General features: G+C 40.9%; 1 protein-coding gene across 1 annotated transcript in view; it reads left to right on the forward strand.

Moving 5' to 3' along the window:
* Window positions 1–20,645, forward strand: part of LOC121005082 (cGMP-dependent protein kinase 2-like) — a 318,727-nt gene that overhangs the window by 205,867 nt on the left and 92,215 nt on the right. The window contains exons 14-16 of the mRNA XM_040437617.1: window positions 6,209–6,350; window positions 6,997–7,160; window positions 8,330–8,452. Coding sequence (XP_040293551.1) covers window positions 6,209–6,350; window positions 6,997–7,160; window positions 8,330–8,452 — 429 coding nt within the window. The remainder of the gene's footprint in view (window positions 1–6,208; window positions 6,351–6,996; window positions 7,161–8,329; window positions 8,453–20,645) is intronic.

A 20,645-nucleotide genomic window follows, 5' to 3' on the forward strand; every position in this document is an offset into this window, starting at 1 on the left:
CATCATGCCGCCCCAACCATCATGATGCTGCTGGGACTTGGCAACCATCATGTTCTGTGGGATGCTGCTGCTTCTTCAATCATGCCACTGCTGCTACCTGCCAACCATCATTTTCTGTATGGCTGCTGCCGCCTTCATGCTATGTTGCTTCTGTTGCCGCTACTATTGCAGCTGCATGCCACTATGTCCATACCCTTTCCACATCCACACTTCAGTGTTGCTGCTCCCAATTAAAAGAGAGATTTTTTTAGGCTCGTTTGCAATTAGTAATTTGTCATATGGGCAGGCATTCTAAACCTGTCAAGGCATCATTTTGGGACACTTGGTCCCCCAAGCCACTTTTTTATTTATTTATTTTTTATCCCATAACACCGTGTGTGTTTAAATATCATCTGCCCCTGATAAGGGCAAATATTTGGAAGCTTAGGAATATTAAAAAGATTAACATATGTGCCGGGGTTGTGTCTTTTTAACCACTTAAGGACCACAGGTTTATACCCCCCTAAAGACCAGGCCCTTTTTTACAAATCGGCACTACACTACTTTCACCGTTTATTGCTCGGTCATGCAACTTACCACCCAAATGAATTTTACCTCCTTTTCTTCTCACTAATAGAGTTTTCATTTGGTGGTATTTCATTGCTGCTGACATTTTAACTTTTTTTGTTATTAATCGAAATTTAACGATTTTTTTGCAAAAAAATGACATTTTTCACTTTCAGTTGTAAAATTTTGCAAAAAAAACGAGATCCATATATAAATTTTGCTCTAAATTTATTGTTCTACATGTCTTTGATAAAAAAAAAATGTTTGGGTAAAAAAAAAATGGTTTGGGTAAAAGTTATAGCGTTTACAAACTATGGTACAAAAATGTGAATTTCCGCTTTTTGAAGCAGCTCTGACTTTCTGAGCACCTGTCATGTTTCCTGAGGTTCTACAATGCCCAGACAGTACAAACACCCCACAAATGACCCCATTTCGGAAAGTAGACACCCTAAGGTATTCGCTGATGGGCATAGTGAGTTCATAGAACTTTTTATTTTTTGTCACAAGTTAGCGGAAAATGATGTTTTTTTTTTTTTTTGTTTTTTTTTCTTACAAAGTCTCATATTCCACTAACTTCTGACAAAAAATAAAAGCTTCCATGAACTCACTATGCCCATCAGCAAATACCTTGGGATGTCTTCTTTTCAAAATGGGGTCACTTGTGGGGTAGTTATACTGCCCTGGCATTCTAGGGGCCCAAATGTGTGGTAAGGAGTTTGAAATCAAATTCTGTAAAAAATGGCTGGTGAAATCCAAAAGGTGCTCTTTGGAATATGGGCCCCTTTGCCCACCTAGGCTGCAAAAAAGTGTCACACATGTGGTATCTCCGTATTCAGGAGAAGTTGGGGAATGTGTTTTGGGGTGTCATTTTACATATACCCATGCTGGGTGAGAGAAATATCTTGGCAAAAGACAACTTTGTATAAAAAAATGCTAAAAGTTGTCTTTTGCCAAGATATTTCTCTCACCCAGCATGGGTATATGTAAAATGACACCCCAAAACACATTCCCCAACTACGGAGATACGGAGATACCACATGTGTGACACTTTTTTGCAGCCTAGGTGGGCAAAGGGGCCCATATTCCAATAGAGCACCTTTAGGATTTCACTCGTCATTTTTTACAGAATTTGATTTCAAACTCCTTACCACACATTTGGGCCCCTAGAATGCCAGGGCAGTATAACTACCCCACAAGTGACCCCATTTTGGAAATAAGACACCCCAAGGTATTCGCTGATGGGCATAGTGAGTTCGTGGAAGTTTTTATTTTTTGTCACAAGTTAGTGGAATATGAGACTTTGTAAGAAAAAAAAAATAAAATCATCATTTTCCACTAACTTGTGACAAAAAATAAAAACTTCGAGGAACTCGCCATGCCCCTCACGGAATACCTTGGGGTGTCTTCTTTCCAAAATGGGGTCACTTGTGGGGTAGTTATACTGCCCGGCATTTTCCAGGGGCCCTAATGTGTGGTAAGTAGGTAAATGACCTGTGAAATCCTAAAGGTGCTCTTTGGAATATGGGCCCCTTTGCCCACCTAGGCTGCAAAAAAGTGTCACACATGTGGTATCGCCGTATTCAGGAGAAGTTGGGGAATGTGTTTTGGGGGGTCATTTTACATATACCCATGCTGGGTGAGAGAAATATCTTGGCAAAAGACAACTTTTCCCATTTTTTTATACAAAGTTGGCATTTGACCAAGATATTTCTCTCACCCAGCATGGGTATATGTAAAATGACACCACAAAACACATTCCCCAACTTCTCCTGAGTACGGCGATACCAGATGTGTGACACTTTTTTTGCAGCCTAGATGCGCAAAGGTGCCCAAATTCCTTTTAGGAGGGCATTTTTAGACATTTGGATACCAGACTTCTTCTCACGCTTTGGGGCCCCTAGAATGCCAGGGCAGTATAAATACCCCACATGTGACCCCATTTTGGAAAGAAGACACCCCAAGGTATTCAATGAGGGGCATGGCGAGTTCATAGAAATTATTTTTTTTTGGCACAAGTTAGCGGAAATTGATATTTTTTATTTTTTTCTCACAAAGTCTCCCTTTCCGCTAACTTGGGACAAAAATTTCAATCTTTCATGGACTCAATATGCCCCTCACGGAATACCTGGGGGTGTCTTCTTTCCGAAATGGGGTCACATGTGGGGTATTTATACTGCCCTGGCATTCTAGGGGCCCTAAAGCGTGAGAAGAAGTCTGGAATATAAATGTCTAAAAAATTTTACGCATTTGGATTCCGTGAGGGGTATGGTGAGTTTATGTGAGATTAAATTTTTTGACACAAGTTAGTGGAATATGAGACTTTGTAAGAAAAAAAATAATAATTTCCGCTAACTTGGGCCAAAAAAATGTCTGAATGGAGCCTGACAGGGGGGTGATCAATGACAGGGGGGGGTGATCAATGACAGGGGGGGGTGATCAATGACAGGGGGGGGTGATCAATGACAGGGGGGGTGATCAATGACAGGGGGGGTGATCAATGACAGGGGGGGTGATCAATGACAGGGGGGTGATCAATGACAGGGGGGTGATCAGGGAGTCTATATGGGGTGATCACCCCCCTGTCATTGATCACCCCCCTATAAGGCTCCATTCAGATGTCCGTATGTGTTTTGCGGATCCGATCCATGTATCCGTGGATCCGTAAAAATCATATGGACATCTGAATGCAGCCAGACAGGGGGGGGTGATCAATGACAGGGGGGTAATCAATGACAGGGGGGTGATCAGGGAGTCTATATGGGGTGATCACCACAGTCATTGATCATGCCCCTGTAAGGCTCCATTCAGACGTCCGTATGCGTTTTGCGGATCCGATCCATCTATCAGTGGATCCGTAAAAATCATGCGGACGTCTGAATGGAGCTTTACAGGGGTGTGATCAATGACAGGGGGGTGATGAGGGAGTCTATATGGGGTGATCACCACAATCATTGATCACGCCCCTGTAAGGCTCCATTCAGACGTCCGTGTGCGTTTTGCGGATCCGATCCATCTATCAGTGGATCCGTAAAAATCATGCGGACGTCTGAATGGAGCTTTACAGCGGTGTGATCAATGACAGGGGGGTAATCAATGACAGGGGGGTGATCAGGGAGTCTATATGGGGTGATCAGGGGTGATCAGGGGCTAATAAGGGGTTAATAAGTGACGGGGGGGGTGTAGTGTAGTGTAGTGGTGCTTGGTGCTACTTTACTGAGCTACCTGTGTCCTCTGGTGGTCGATCCAAACAAAGGGGACCACCAGAGGACCAGGTAGCAGGTATATTAGACGCTGTTATCAAAACAGCGTCTAATATACCTGTTAGGGGTTAAAAAAATCACATCTCCAGCCTGCCAGCGAACGATCGCCGCTGGCAGGCTGGAGATCAACTCTCTTACCTTCCGTTCCTGTGAGCGCGCGCGCGCCTGTGTGCGCGTGTTCACAGGAAATCTCGGCTCACGCGAGATGACGCCTATTGGCGTTAGCGTAGCCTGGGGGAGCCGCCGCAATGACGCCTTTCGGCGTTAGCGTGGCGGCAAGCGGTTAAACATGCTGTATGTTAACGCCTTCAAAAGACCATTTGTTTGTCAGTGGCATTAAGTCATAATTTACTATTGCTGTCATTGTCTTTGAGAGCTTGGGGGGGAAGGGGAGATAAAAATTCATTAAAAAAATGATGAGTCCTAGGAGGCCAGAAGGGATTATATACCAATTTTCAGGGCAATTGGAGCAAATTTTTCAGGAATTTAGAAAACTATAACCGAACTGAATCTCTAGTGGTTCGCTCACCTCTACTATCAAATGGTTCTGTAATGTAACAGCGGCTGCTGTGCTCCGCTGTTCCCCTGCTTACCGCCGCGGTCCTGGGTGCCATGTTCAGCGGTGATCTGCTGCCAGTGTTTCCTTTCAGCCCTGGCCACATCATGCTTGCTGCTTGTTTCCTGCAGCATTTCCTTAAAGGGAACCTGTCATCAACTTTATGCTGCCCATATTAACAGAGCATAAAGTAGAGACAGGTGAGTTGATTGCAGCGGTCTGTCATTTAAAAGTTACAAGTAAGTGGTTGCCAAGAACCAACATCACAAACATTGCAGACTGAGCCTGTAAAAGAGTCACGGCCACCTGAGAAGAGTCATGGTTATTCATGAATTCTTGCTCTCCCTGCCCACCTGCTGATGATTGTCAATCTTCCCTTCACAAGTAGATTTGAGGCTGCAATAATTATGATGCTGGATTTCAGCAACCACTTACTTTTAGCTCATGAGTGACACACCGCTGAAATCAGCATTTCTCTCACCATTTTATGGTGCCCTCAGTGAGGTCGGCATAAAGTTGATAACAGGTTCCCTTTATGGGCCGGCGCGCGTCACTTCCTGTGCTTTATGGGTTGGATCATGTGATCTCGCTGACCAATCCTAGCCCTCCTGCACATATATAAGTGGCTCAGTCCCCTTCCCAGATGCCTCAGTGTCAAGGTCCTTGTGTCCTGTTAAGGTTCCTGATATTCCTGATATCTGCTTGTGTTCCTGACTCGTACTTGCATTCTTGGACTCTGCTACCTGTTTGATGCCTGCTTGCCTTGATTCTCCTGTTGCCGACCTGGATTGCCTTACCTGTACCTGTGCTGCCTGACCTGACCTGTTGCCTGTTTGACTTTGCCTCTGCCTCATCCTTCGGTCCTGCACTGTTGCTCCTGATTACCACTCAATCCTCCTCAAGAGGTAGCGACCTGGTGTTCCCCTTGGGAAAGTCTATCCCCACCATCAGGGATACAGTGAAGATAGAGGGGTTCACTTAGACAACACCCTTGGAGTAGGTAGGATACGTGGCACAGTGGGTTCACACCCGCTGGTTTGTGACATGCAATAAATATCACAAAGGGTACTGGGACTTAAACAGCATATAAATTTATTCCAGTTAAAATTTCATTTTCTCTATGGTACAGAAGTACATTTATAGTAATTCTATTCTACATACAGTAGACTACACAAATGAGTCTAAGAGCTAGCCAATCACATTCACTGTTGCTCAGCAGTGACTAAAGCCATTGAATCCCTAAAAGAATGCTAAAATGAGAAGAAAAAAATATCTCCAGGGAACAAGTAACAAAATTACTAAAACAAAACTAATCCATTCCTAGTTTGATTTGGGTCAGTCACTGGAGATCTTTGTAAATTTGGTCACCATAGACATCTTCTGCAGAGCAGAATAAAAAGCTAAACCCAAAAAAACAGGCAACAGTAGTGATAAAGCAATCCAACAAGGGATGCAATATTGTCATCTGGTCATTGGAACATTACACAAATGAAGTCAAAAGATAATTATTCAATTTTCCATTGTATATAAGCTTGAATGTGATCTCAGTAGTTCCATATGCAATTAGCTATTTTCAAGTTTGAAAACGGCTCTGTATGAGCTGAAATGTTGGGTACATAAGGGTGAACGAAGAACCAACCATTTTTGGAATGCTACCATCTTATTTTTTGTATTTTGCTGCATTGCTATTCTCTGTACATAAATTAGATGTTCTAACTTAGCTACCTTATGCATACCATCTATTATCAAATGTTTTTAGATAAGATGATTTCCTTGTGTTAATTTTCTGCATTATCTGCCCCGTAATTTATCCATTGTCATTTTTATTTTATTTTTTAAATCTCAGGGGCTCTTTTGAGGAAGGGACTGCTCGCTTCTGCATTGGTTGTGTTCTTGAAGCTTATGACTACCTGCACAATCGAGGGATAGTCTACAGAGACCTAAAACCAGAGAATCTTCTTCTTGATTCTGAGGGGTATATAAAGATGGTTAGTAGTAAAATTTTGCATGGAAGTGGCCTGCACATTCAGAAAAACAGTTTGAGTAGACATGGGGTGATACTGGCGCTCCATATTTACAAAACATCTATGACATTTTTTTACACATATTCTCATGTAGGAAATGTTGCACTTATGCACATTTCCAATAGCCTCTAGCAAACAGTCCTCAATAGATGAGGCACTGCTGTTTTGCGCCTCAGACTATACTAAATACAGCACTGCACCCGTTAAAATGGCTGTACTTGGTACTGCAACCTAATCCTTTTCACTTGAATAGGTCTGAGCTTCACAAATGCCATGTAACCTATGGACATGAGCTCACCAGCCAAGGAAGTGGCTGCAGTGCTCAACCAATTGCCACAGCTCCTTTCAACAATTTATTGTCAGGAATGTCTGGAGTTGGACCCCTATCGGAAATAGAATTATACTGTATATATATATTAGAATTTTACATTCTTGCAATATTTATTTATTAGAGTTTATATTATAATTGCTTTGGGTATGAATTATGAATGGTTACAAGAATTCAAGCAGAACTCATAATTGTTGTCTTTAAAGCTTGTGGTTTGCTACGGGAGTATCTAGTTTTATGACACATATTTTATTTTAAATTGATGTTCTTGTTGTTTTTTAGGTAGATTTTGGGTTTGCAAAAAAGATTGGGGCAGGAAAAAAAACATGGACATTTTGTGGAACTCCTGAGTATGTGGCTCCAGAGATCATCATGAACCGAGGACATGACTTTGGGGCAGATTACTGGTCACTTGGCATACTCATCTATGAGCTCTTAACTGGAAGGTAAGTAATAATTTTATGCTGAATATTTTGGAATTAACTTGTCAATGGATTGCCAAAAGTTGGTCATATAAATTGTAAGTTTGAAAAATGTCATGAAAACCATAATTTAGTTTTTGCACTTCTGTCATACACCATGTTTTCATTGTTGTTAGGGGTAGGATGGACTTTTTGTCAGCATTATAGTTTATAATAATGGAAGACGTATCGTATATGTGTATATTTTTAAACCAACAATAAATCTCATGAAGCATACTGAAATGAATCAACTTCCACCCTGACCTGCCAAGTAACTGTAAATGCTTTTCTAGAAATAAATATTCTTGGCACAATAATTATATAGGTAGATTGTTAGATAATCAAAGACAGGTAGTGATAAAAGATGTAAAAATGAAACAAAGCTGATGAAGCATTCAACGCATTTTTTGTTTTATTACTGGGAATTAGAGGGTTTTGTTTCCTTCCTGAAACAAGTTAAAGCTGTGAAGCTGCATTCAACGTATGATAAACATAAAATAGCTCATGATATTATATGATTCTTAAAACATTATATAGTGTGATTCAGCAAACCTTTTGGCAAAGAAAAGATGGAACTATATTTTTTTCTATTAAACTCTGTTTAAATCTGACAGCACAATATTGTAGAATGTTCTATCAGACTGTGTATGTACAGAGATATTCTCAGAACCTCTTCTAGAGGAAAACCTGCAGAGTCTGACAGAGCCTGATAAAGTGTCTGGAGCCTATATTGCTTATAGTACTGTACTAATCTAACAGAAACTTCTGTAGAGCATGATATATAAAGTAATGACAAAATGTGGCTGACCAGATTACATTTTTTAAAATACACTAATATTTCTTTATTCTTTCCTTTTCATAGTCACAATAAACATGTAGAATACACATGGATGTACTGCTTCAACCATAACAATACCTGACATCAAACTCCTACAGACAGACTATTAGCCTAAACTATCATGCAAAAATTGATCAATGACCACCATACAAAAGTAATTTACATGTGAAATGATTTTATCTTGTCAGCATTCAAATACTGTTTAAAGTCTGATTTAAAATAACCATACATAGACATAAAGCAAAAGACAATAACAATATCCATGTGAATGAAAAAAGACAAGCAAATCCTCTGTCAAAATTATCTGTTTTCTTAGCCCTCCATTCTCTGGAACAGATCCCATCAAGATTTATAACATGGTGTTAAAAGGCATTGAAAAGGTAGACTTCCCACACCGCATTGGACGTCGTTCTGAAGACCTTATCCGTAGGCTGTGCAGGTAATGAAGATCTGACATTTTTGTGTACTATAAGGCTGGAGGGGGTGTTAAACCCATGGGAAATACAGATAGTGCTTCACTGAAAGGTTAATGGTTGCTTCAAAGGTTCTCTACCAGGAGGTGATGAAGAAAGACTCAAGCCAATAGATACGAAAATGTTCCATACTGACAGTATTTAGTTAGGAGAAAAGAAAAGGTCTAGGGATAAGCAAAAAATGAATAAAATGTAATTGTGAAAGTTTGACAAAGTTGTTTAAAGGGAATTGTCATCAGAAAATGACATATTGTTTAAATCATCTTTTTTAAACATATTTAAAAAAAAATGTTGGTGATGTTATTTTAAATTTTCCATGTCAAAATCTATGTTTAAATAGAAAACATAAAATCCTGCAGTTTTCACATAGGCCACTAAAGGCAGGATACTCTGGCCGATTATCGGGACTGAACGTTTGTATGAACACCCGTTTCAGATAATCAGCTTGTGTAAAGGTGCGGAACGCCACCTTCCCGACAATTGTGTGCTCGATCACTGCATGTAAATGAAGCTTAAAGCGTACCTGAGTTTTCAATAAAAGTTTGATTACTGGCTGTACTTCCTTGTACAACCATAACTGTGGGAAGGAGCATGCATTTTTTGGGCTTCCCTAAAGACTTTTTCAGCCACATTATTCCTGTTTCATCTGCACAGCTATATGCATTTCGCTCAGAAGCAGCTCTGTAAAGTCTGCCAGCACTGTACTGTCCCTTCCTTTACTTCCCACTATGTTTGTTTTCAGCTCCAGTGCACATAGAACAGATATGGAGGGGGAAATCACACTTAATGTGGATTTATATGGGGTAGTAATTGGGAAGATTATTGTGAACAAATGTTTCTGTGAATGCCCATCTAAACGTGCCACCGATCATCTGATGAATGAGCAAACTGCTTGTTCATGGGGTGATCCAGTCGTTCGTGCAGGCACCTAAATGATCATTTCTGGGTAGCAGAACGTGCTGTCTAAACAGCAATCTGTTGCCCAGAATCATTGCGTTTCTATAAGGACAAGCAATCACAATAGCAACTGCTTTTCCTCATACTTTGGCGGTGGTTGCTGCATGTAAATGCAGTCCTTCACTTAACAAGCAGCCAATTGTCGGGAAGGAATACTTTCTTCCTGACAATTGCCTGCTTCTCAGCCCATCTAAATGAGCCTTTACAGACACACAGAAGGCTCCTATAATATTCAAAAGCGGTGTAAAAGCAGTTGTTTTATCAGGCTCAGTACTGTATCTCAGCTATCTTTGACACGTGGCCATCTTCTGAGTCTATGTTACTTGGAACGGATCTTCCCTTACAACAGGACTGCAACTTAGGTGGAAGTGAGACCGTCGTGAGGCATTTTGTTTTAAATGTAGTGATTTAGAAATTTGCTAGTTACACCATTCTCTATTAAATGAAATGAAATTGTGTGAAAGTACAGTGAGTCTTTAACACCTTCCCGACCAGCGCCATAGTAGTATGGTGCAGCTGGACGTAACTTGCCGCCTAGCGCCGCACTATTACGGCCTGCTGATCGGGCGGGTGCAGGAGCTTCACCCGCCTTATCAGCTGCAGGGGACCGGCTGTTCCCATTAGCCGGGCCCCTGCTATATGCGCCGGCATTGGTGAAAACACAGATGCCGGCGCATTAACCCCTTCTATGACGCGGTCAGCGCTGACCGCGACATAGAAGGGGTTTGATGCTGGTGAGGGAGCCAATCGGATCCCCACACTGCTGTGGCGGGGACCCGATGGGTGAGAAGGCAGCCTGATACTGTGCAGAGGCTGCCCAATGCCTTGCACGGCATTGGGACCTGCCTTCTATGGGTGCACAGGAGATCCAGGTTTAGGCAGGGTCTCCTAGGCAACCTGTTAGTGTATTACTCTGTGTAATACACTAACAGGCAATGTATTACAATACAGATGTATTGTAATGAATTGCAGAGGGGATCAGATCCCCAAAAGTTAAAGTCAGAAATAAGGTAAATATGGTGAGTTTCAAGTAAAAAAAAGAAAAAAAACTCCCCCTTTCCGCTGATTTTGTAATCGAAAATTGAAAAAAAAGAAAAACACATATTATGTATTATCGCGTCTGTAACAACCGACTCTATAAATATATCACATGATCCACCCGTCCGATAAACACCATAAAAAAAATTAAAATAAAACGGTGTCAAAAAAAGCAATTTTTGTCACCTTACATAACAAAAAGTGCAACACCAAGTGATCAAAAAGGCATATGTCCCACAAAATGATACCAATAAAACCGTCACCTCATCCTGCAAAAAATGAGCCCCTACATAAGAATATCACAATTTTTTTTTTTAAACTATAGCTCTCAGAACATGAGACACTAAAACATCATTTTTGGGTTTCAAATATGCTATTATTGTGTTGAAGTGAAATAAATAAAAAAAAGTATACATATTAGGTATCTCCGCATCATTAACCACCAGATCTATAAAAAATATCACAAGACCTAAACCCCCAGGTGAACGTAAAAATTAAAAAAATAAATACTGTATAAAAAAAACATTTTTGTCACCTTACATCACAAAAATGTCCCCACCAAGCGATCAAAAAGGCGTACGCCCCCAAAAAAGTACAAATCAAACCTTCACCTCATCCCGCCAAAAATGAGACTCTACCTAAGGCCTCTTTCACACGGGCGTCGTGTTTTTTGCCCGGATAAGATGCGGGTTCGTTGCGGGAAAATGTGCGATTTTTCTGAGCGAGTGCAAAACATTGTAATGCGTTTTGCACGCACGTTAGAAAAATCGGCATGTTTGGTACCCAAACCCGAACCAGGAATTCTTCACAGAAGTTCGGGTTTGGGTTAGGTGTTGTGTAGATTTTATTTTCCCTTATAACATGATTATAAGGGAAAATAATAGCATTCTTAATACAGAATGCATAGTACAATAAGGCTGGAGGGGTTAAAAAAAATAAAAAATTAATTAACTCACCTTAATCCACTTGCTCGCTCAGCCTGGCTTCTCTTCTGTCTTCATCTTTGCTGTGCATAGGAATAGGACCTTTGATGACGTCACTGCGCTCATCACATGGTCCATCACATGATCTATCACTATGGTAAAAAGATCATGTGATGGACCATGTGATGAGCGCAGTGACGTCATCAAAGGTCCTATTCATAGTAACATATACATAGTAACATAGTACATAAGGCCGACAAAAGACATTTGTCCATCCAGTTCGGCCTGTCATCCAAAGAAGAAGACAGAAGAGAAGCCAGGCTGCACGAGCAAGTGGATTAAGGTGAGTTTAATTATTTTTTTATGTTTTTTTAACCCCTTCAGCCCTATTGTACTATGCATTCTGTATTAAGAATGCTATTATTTTCCCTTATAACCATCTTATAAGGGAAAATAATAATGATCGGGTCCCCATCCCGATCGTCTCCTAGCAACCGTGCATGAAAATCGCACCGCATCCGCACTTGCTTGCGAATGCTTGCAATTTTCACGCAGCCCCATTCACTTTTATGGGGCCTGCGTTGCGTGAAAAAAGCACAAAATAGAGCATGCTGCGATTTTCACGCAACGCACAAGTGATGCGTCAAAATCACCCCTCTTGTGCACAGCCCCATAAAAATGAATGGTTCCGGATTCAGTGCGGATGCAATGCGTTCACCTCACGCATTGCACCCTCGCGGAAATCTCACCCGTGTGAAAGGGGCCTAAGACAATCGGTCAAAAAATAAAAAAGCTATCACTCTCAGACAATGGAGACACTAAAATATGATTTTTTTTTGCTTCAAAACTGCTATTATTGTGCTAAAGTGAGAAAAAATAAAAAAAGTTGACATATTAGGTATTGCCAAGTCCATAACAACCTGCTATATAAAAATACCACATGACCTAACCCCTCAGATGAACACCGTAAAAAATAAAAAAATAAAAATAGTGCCAAAAATTTCATTTTTTGTCACCTTACATCACAAAAATTGCAACACCAAGCAATCAAAAAGGCGTATGCCCCCCAAAATAGTAACGATAAAATCGTCACCTCATCCTGCAAAAAAGGAGACCTAAGACAATCGTTCAAAAAAAAAAATGTAACAAGAAAAATAGTTAAAGTGGCACTACACACTGATTTCCTCTATATAAGGCCTCATGCACACGACCGTTGTTGTGTTCCGTTCCGCAAAATGGGGTTCCGATGTTCCGTGATCCGTTTCCGTTTTTGTTTCCGTGTGTCTTCCTTTATTTTTGGAGGACCACGAGACATAAAAGAATGCAAAAAAAATACAGGTTTGCCATGCAAATGATAGGAATAAAACGGACGCGGATGTGCGGACGCGGATGACAATCTTGTGTGCCTCCGCGTTTTTTTGCAGTCCCATTGACTTGAATGGGTCCGCGAACCGTTTTCCGCGAAAATAATAGGACAGGTTATATTTTTTTGACGGACTGGAACCACGGATCAAGGACGCAGATGGCAAACGGTGCACTATCCGCATTTTCAACGTCTCCATAGAAATGAATGGGTCCGCACCTGAAACGCTAAAATCGTCAGAACGAACGCAGAAGCAAACAACGGTCGTGTGCATGAGGCCTAACTCCCATATGGGTGCATGTATTCACAACCTGGCGGTGCTCCACTGAATAGACTGTTAAGGAAATGAATGTGAGGCTTTGAGAAAAAGCAAAAAAAAGTCCAGAGGCACTCACCATTAGTTGTAGTTCTTCTTTATTGTAAATTCCACAATTGAGGTGAAGTATAAAAGAAGCAGCGTGTGGACAATGTACTTGTAGTGCAAAGGAATTGCGGCGAGGGCCTTTTCACGCGCGCAGCGCTTCGTCAGGCCAGAATATCAGCGGCAAAGAAATGCCTGTGCGCACACCCCTTGTCTGACGTCACTGGACGCCGCCCAGATGTGGCGCTTACCTGTGAGGTCAGACTAGGGTGTGCTCACCATACAGAGACTGTCTGCATTTCATTAAAACCAGAAAACAGAAACACATATAAAGGAACATAGACCAAAACAAATCTACAGGAACACTCCCATATCTATTTTTTTATTCAATCCCAAGGGACCCATGGCATCGGTGCGCAGTATCCACCTGTTTTCTCTTCTAAGTAGCTGTCACGGATGAATTTGCTGATAGCTGGAACTTATAAATAAACGACCGACTGGCTTGATCCCAAAGTAAGGAGCATATAGGTGAGCCCTATAAAACCCTAAGAGCTCTCCCTGACTGCTATGTACATGCAAGGGTCTCAATGGTAGACGATTGCATGCCCACGTACCTAAGACTGTGTGACACCTGAAAACCATATAATAGTGAGGGGACACGACCACCGGCTCCCTGCACTTAATACAGACGGAGTTAGGGTCACCTAGAATCAAGCCAGCAAGGAAACACAATAAAGGCAAAGACTTATCTGAGCAAACAGCAGCAGCAGCCTCCAGCAGTGAACACTTCATCCAGGAAGTAGTATAAACCGCAAAGTGAGGCAGTATGGGAGGGAATATAAAGGAAGACGATTAGTCTAAATAAGTGACACCTGGCAGAGGGAAAGGAGATGACAAAGTGAAACCAAAACAAAGAACGTCATACAAGAAGTAGAGAAGAACGTCTGTCAGACCTTCTCACAGAACTGGCAGTGACAGTAGCTCCCAATGCCTGTCTCCACACTGGGGCGGGTTCTTGTGGAATTTACAATAAAAAAGAACTACAACTAATGGTGAGTGCCACTGGACTTTTTTGGCTTTTTCTCAAAGCCGCACAAAAAATAAAAAAAATATGTCTCTCAAACTATGGATATACTAAAACATCATTTTTTTTGTTTCAAAAATGCTATTACTGTGTAAAACTTAAATAAATAAGAAAAAGTATACATATTAGGTATTGCCACATCCATAACGATCTGTTCTATAAAAATATCACATGATATAACCCCTCAGGTGAACGCTGGAAAAATAAATAAATAAAAACTGTGCCACAATTACAATTTCTTTGATCACCTTGCCCCATAAAGTGTAATAATGAATGATCAAATAATCATAAGTACACAAAAATGGTACCAATAAAAACATCAACTTTTCCTACAAAAATCAAGCCCCTGCATAAGACGATTATTGGCAAAAAAATTAAAAAAATATGGTGTTCAGAATATGGAAACACAAAAACATTTTTTTTCAAAAATGCTTTATTATGTAAAACTGAAACAAACAAAGTTGACATATTTATTCAACACTAATAATCATATTTAAACAATAGAATACAAAAATCTGTAATCAGAAAATAAAAACTGATTAGAAAAAAGGATGTGTGTCACTATCTGATTTTAACTGGCAGTAATAAAATATCGGCGACACATTCCCATAAAAATATAAAGGTAATTATTTCTGTTCTGTATCTCTTGGTTACACTGGATAAGTTAATTGCACTAGAAATGAAATGATATTCTGTCATCATCATCTTCTTCTTCAAGATAGTAAACATTCATAACAATAATATAAAGACAATGCAGCATATAACACATTTCAAACCAATAAAGGCAAACAGAAAACGACATACATTAGGTGCCTGCCAATATGTGTTCACAATCTTTATTGCATTTGCAGATCTAAAATGGGTATTTCAATGAGTTTGATTTAAATATACAGTTTAGGGTGGGTTCACATCACATTGTTCCCATTTTCTTAATGTATACAAGAAACGTATATGCTAAACAGATGCCTCAGACTGATGCCATACAGTGGCATCCGTTCACCATAGAGTTCCATTGTAAAAAAAATACATTTAAGTTTTTTTACCATTATAAAAAAGCATATACTTTTTTTTACCGGACTGTGCGGGATACAAGAACATGGTGTGCTGTGTTATTGTATCCTTTTTTTTGTAACATACATTTCAAACGGAGGCATAAAACGTGATGTGAACCCACCCTTACAGCTATAAGTACACCACAACTTCTCACCTTCTCTTCCAACCACGAATAGTTTCTCTTCCTTACATTGCAGCACAGTGAGGGGCATCCAGAATATTTGACTGTCTAGGGCACCAGGTGGAGTTGCAGTATTTGGGCTTGGGATCGGTCTAGGGCACCAGGTGGAGAAGTTCGGGCTTGGGATCGGTGTTCTGTAAGATTGTATTATTTCCCCTTATAACATATTTATAAGGGAAAATAATAGCATTCTGAATACAGAATGCATAGTAAACTAGCGCTGGAGGGGTTAAAAAAAAAATAAAAAAAAATTTAACTCACCTTAGTCCACTTGATCGCGGCCCGGCATCTCCTTCTGTCTCCTTTGTTGAATAGGACTTGTGGTGAGCATTAATTACAGGCACAGGACCTTTGATGACGTCACTCCGGTCATCACATGGTACGTCACCATGGTAAAAGATCATGTGACGTACCATGTGATGACCGGAGTGACGTCATCAAAGGTCCTGTTCCTGTAATTAATGCTCACCACAGGTCCTATTCAACAAAGGAGACAGAAGGAGATGCCGGGCTACGCGATCAAGTGGACTAAGGTGAGTTAAATTTTTTTTATTTATTTTTTAACCCCTCCAGCGCTGTTTTACTATGCATTCTGTATTCAGAATGCTATTATTTTCTCTTATAACCATGTTATAAGGGAAAATAATAATGATCGGGTCTCCATCCTGATCGTCTCCTAGCAACCGTGCGTAAAAATCGCACCGCATCCGCACTTGCTTGCGATTTTCACGCAACCCCATTCACTTCTATGGGGCCTGCGTTGCGTGAAAAACGCAGAATATAGAGCATGCTGCGATTTTCACGCAACGCAGCGAGTATTCCGCGCGGATGCGATGCGGGAGGTGAACGCATTGCACCCGCACTGAATACCGACCCATTCATTTCTATGGGGCTGTGCACTTGAGCGGTGATTTTCACGCATCACTTGTGCGTTGCGTGAAAATCGCAGCATGCTCCTCTTTGTGCGTTTGTCACGTAACGCAGGCCCCATAGAAATGAATGGGGTTGCGTGAAAATCGCAAGCATCCGCAAGCAAGTGCGGATGCGGTGCGATTTTCACGCACGGTTGCTAGGAGACGATCGGGATGGAGACTCGATCATTATTATTTTCCCTTATAACATGGTTATAAGGGAAAATAATAGCATTCTGAATACAGAATGCATAGTAAAACATCGCTGGAGGGGTTAAAAAAAATATATTATAATTTAACTCACCTTAGTCCACTTGATCGCGTAGCCGGCATCTCCTTCTGTCTTCATCTGATCTCTGTGCAGCAACAGGACCTTTGGTGACGTCATTCCGGTCCTCAGATGATCCATCACCATGGTAAAAGATCATGCGATGTTTTACTATGCATTCTGTATTCAGAATGCTATTATTTTCCCTTATAACCATGTTATAAGGGAAAATAATACAATCTACAGAACACCGATGCCAAGCCCGAACTTCTGTGAAGAAGTTCGGGTTTGGGTACCAAACATTTGGGTACCAATGTTTTGCACTCGTGCGGAAAAATCGCGGGTGTTCCCATAACGCACCCGCACATTTTCCCGCAACGCCCGTGTGAAAGAGGCCTAAGAGTTTTGATACATCTCTCCAACAAGCAGCTAGTAATGCGGTAGTCTTTTTTTTTTTTGCTTGTTTGTTCTTTATTTACATTTATACAAAACAAGTACCATACATAAGAAGTAGAGCAAATAATCTCACCTGTAGGTCAAAAGCATTAGAACAGGAGTTAATTTTATTAGTAGTAGTAGTAGTGTAGTATTATTATTAGACTTAGCTTTGAATTCAGTTTTTTAACCAATTTAAGCCATTCTATACTGGTCAATTTACACTGAGAGACCCAGTTTCTAATCTGGCTAGAAAAAGAGGTCTTGCTATAAACTTAGCACATTGGTTAGTACATCACCTAGATCTAATACAATGCAGTAAGTATAATTCCCACTTCCCCTGACATAAAAGGAACTGCTCATTAGTGAGGAATAACTTTTGTCACAGAGAAGATTTTCCCTGTGGTTTTGTGCAGATTCAAACATGCATATTAGGCTACATGCACACGACCGTATGTGTTTTGCGGTCCGCAAATTGCTGATTCGCAAAAAAAAGGATGACATCCGTATGGCATGCTTTTTTTTTTGCGGATCCGTTTTTTTGCGCATCCATTGTAATAATGCCTATCACTGTCCGCCAACTAGAAAAAAATAGGACATGCACAATTTTTTTTGCGGGGCAACGGAACGGACATACTGATGCGGACAGCACACGGCTTCATTAAAATAGGCCACTAAATGCTGTCAACACATATAACCGCCGAAGTTAACTGAGAAATTCTCAGTTAACTTCGGCGGTTATATGTGTTGAAAGCGTTTATTGACCTATTTCAGTACAGAAAGAAAAATATATACGCACTTCACTGGTGCATTTATTTTGGGAAAAAGCGTTTAGTGGCCTATTTCAGTACAGAAAGAAAAATATATATACGCACTTCACTGGTGCATTTATTTCTGGTAAAAGAGTTTAGTGGCCTATTTCAATACAGAAAAAATATATATATTCTCAGTTCACTTCTGCAGCTATATGTGTTGAAAGAGTTTAGTGGCCTATTTTAGTACAGAAAGAAAAAAATATACGCACTTCAATGGTGCAGTTATTTGTGCCAAAAGCGTTTAATGGCCTATTTCAGTACAGAAAGAAAAATATATTCTCAGTTCACTTCGGCGGTTGTATGTGTTGACAGCGTTTAGTTGCCTATTTCAGTACAAAAAGAAAAATATATTCTCAGTTAACTTTGGCGGGTTATATGTGTTGACAGCGTTTAGTGGCCTATTTCAGTACAAAAAGAAAAATATATTCTCAGTTCACGTCGGCGGCAGTAATATGTCTTGAAAGCATTTAGTGGCCTATTTCAGTACAAAAAGAAAAATATATTTACATTTCACTGTTGAAGTTATTTGCAGTGAAAGCATTTAGTGACGTATTTCATTACTAATAGAAAAATATATACGCACTTCACTAGTACATTTATTTCTGGAAAAAGCGTTTAGTGGCCTATTTCAGTACAGAAAGAAAAATATATTCTCAGTTCACTTTGGCGGTTATATGTGTTGACAGCGTTTAGTGGCCTATTTCAGTACTGAAAGAAAATTATATTCTCAGATCACTTTGGTGGTTATATGTGTTGACAGCGTTTAGTTGCGTATTTCAGTACAAAAAGAAAAATATATTCTCAGTTCACTTAGGCGGTTATATGTGTTGACAGTGTTTAGTGGCCTATTTCAATACAAAAATATGATCTCAGTTCACTTTGGCGGTTATATGTGTTGAAAGCATGGCTGGGAGTCAGCAGGGTCGCAACAGTGGGAGGTCGAGAGCCAATTGTGCCCAGGGTAGAATACCTGCTTCTCAGCAGACTACCTGCCCAGGAAGTAGTGGTGCAGGGGTTCACGGAAGCAACGGCGGTAGCAATTAGTCATTGTGGACTGATGGGGGAAAAATCACCTAGTCGGCGGTGTCGCAGTTTTTTGTTAAGCCGCCGGAGGAGGTTAAAATGGCCATATGTAGAAAATGTGGGCAGAAGGTGAAGCGTGGCCAGGGGGCCAATGTTGGCACAACAGCCCTGCGTCAACATATGCAGCATCACCATATGTGGTATCCCGATGCTGCTGCTGCTACTGCCATCTCCACACTATGTCACCTTGCCGCTCTGTGGTATCCTGATGCTGCTGCTACTGCCATCTCCCCACTATGTCACCTTGCCACTCTGTGGTATCCTCCTGATGCTGCTGCTGTCGCCACCTCCAGACTCTGTCATTGTGCAACTCTGTGGCCTCCTTCTGATGCTTCTGCTACCGCCACCTCCACAATCTGTCATTGGGCCACTCTGTGGTCTCCTCATGCTGCCACCACCTCCAGACTCGGTCATTGTGCCACTCGGTGGCCTCCTCATACTGCTGCCAACTCCAGACTCTGTCATTGTGCCACTATGTAATCCTAAAAAAGCAAACTGAGACTAAACAGGCTAAAATAATCAGTAATTTTATTAAATACATAAATGTGACAAAAGACAAAAAAGTACATCAAAAGATGTGGTACGAATCACTCCTGAGGAATAGTATAACACAAATATATAAATGGAGGCTTGTAATAAAATGCTAAAACGTCCCTGGAGGTGGAAGGGAAGATAGTGATTCACTGTGACTGGCAGTTTATTGTTTTTTGTCTTTTTTTAAAAAAAAAATTATACAATTTAGGTAGTTGCATGCACTTTTTGACATTTTCCCTTATTTTAGGGTTTAATATATATCTTACCTTTGTGTTGCACTACCTCATTGTATTGCTACCTTGCGATTTAACACTAACAAGACAACTTCTGGTGCAATTTTTTTTTTTGTGGCAGCCCCACCTGATCACTTATCTTCCCTTTAACCTCCAGGGATATTTTAGCATTTTATTACAAGCCTCCATTTATATATATATCTGTGTTATACTATTCCTCAGGAGTGATTCGTACCACATGTTTTGATGTATTTTTTTTGTCTTTTGTCATATTTATGTATTTAATAAAATTACTGATTATTTTAGCCTGTTTAGTCTCAGTTTGCTTTTTTAGGATTACAGAGTGGCACAATGACAGAGTCTGGAGTTGGCAGCAGTATGAGGAGGCCACCGAGTGGCACAATGACCGAGTCTGGAGGTGGTGGCAGCATGAGGAGACCACAGAGTGGCCCAATGACAGATTGTGGAGGTGGCGGTAGCCTGTTTAGTCTCAGTTTGCTTTTTTAGGATTACTTCATGATGCTGAGCTGGCTTCTTTAGGGTCAGACAATTTTGCCCAACATTTATGTGGGTTTTTCTTGTGTATGTTAACTTGTGCATGCTAACATTGTGCCACTCTGTGGCCTCCTCCTGATGCTGCTGCCGCCACCTCCACACTCTGTCATTGGGCCACTCTGTGGGCTCCTCATGCTGCAGCCACCTACAGACTCGGCCATTGTGCCACTCGGTGGACTCCTCATACTGCTGCCAACTCCAGACTCTGTCATTGGGCCACTCTGTGGTCTCCTCATGATGCTGCCAACTCCACACTCTGTCATTGTGCCACTCTGTGGCCTCCTGATGCTGCTGCCGCCACCTCCACACTCTGTCATTGGGCCACTCTGTGGGCTCCTCATGCTGCAGCCACCTACAGACTCGGC

Source organism: Bufo bufo, chromosome 6 (assembly GCF_905171765.1).
Source record: "Bufo bufo chromosome 6, aBufBuf1.1, whole genome shotgun sequence".
NCBI lineage: Eukaryota > Metazoa > Chordata > Amphibia > Anura > Bufonidae > Bufo > Bufo bufo.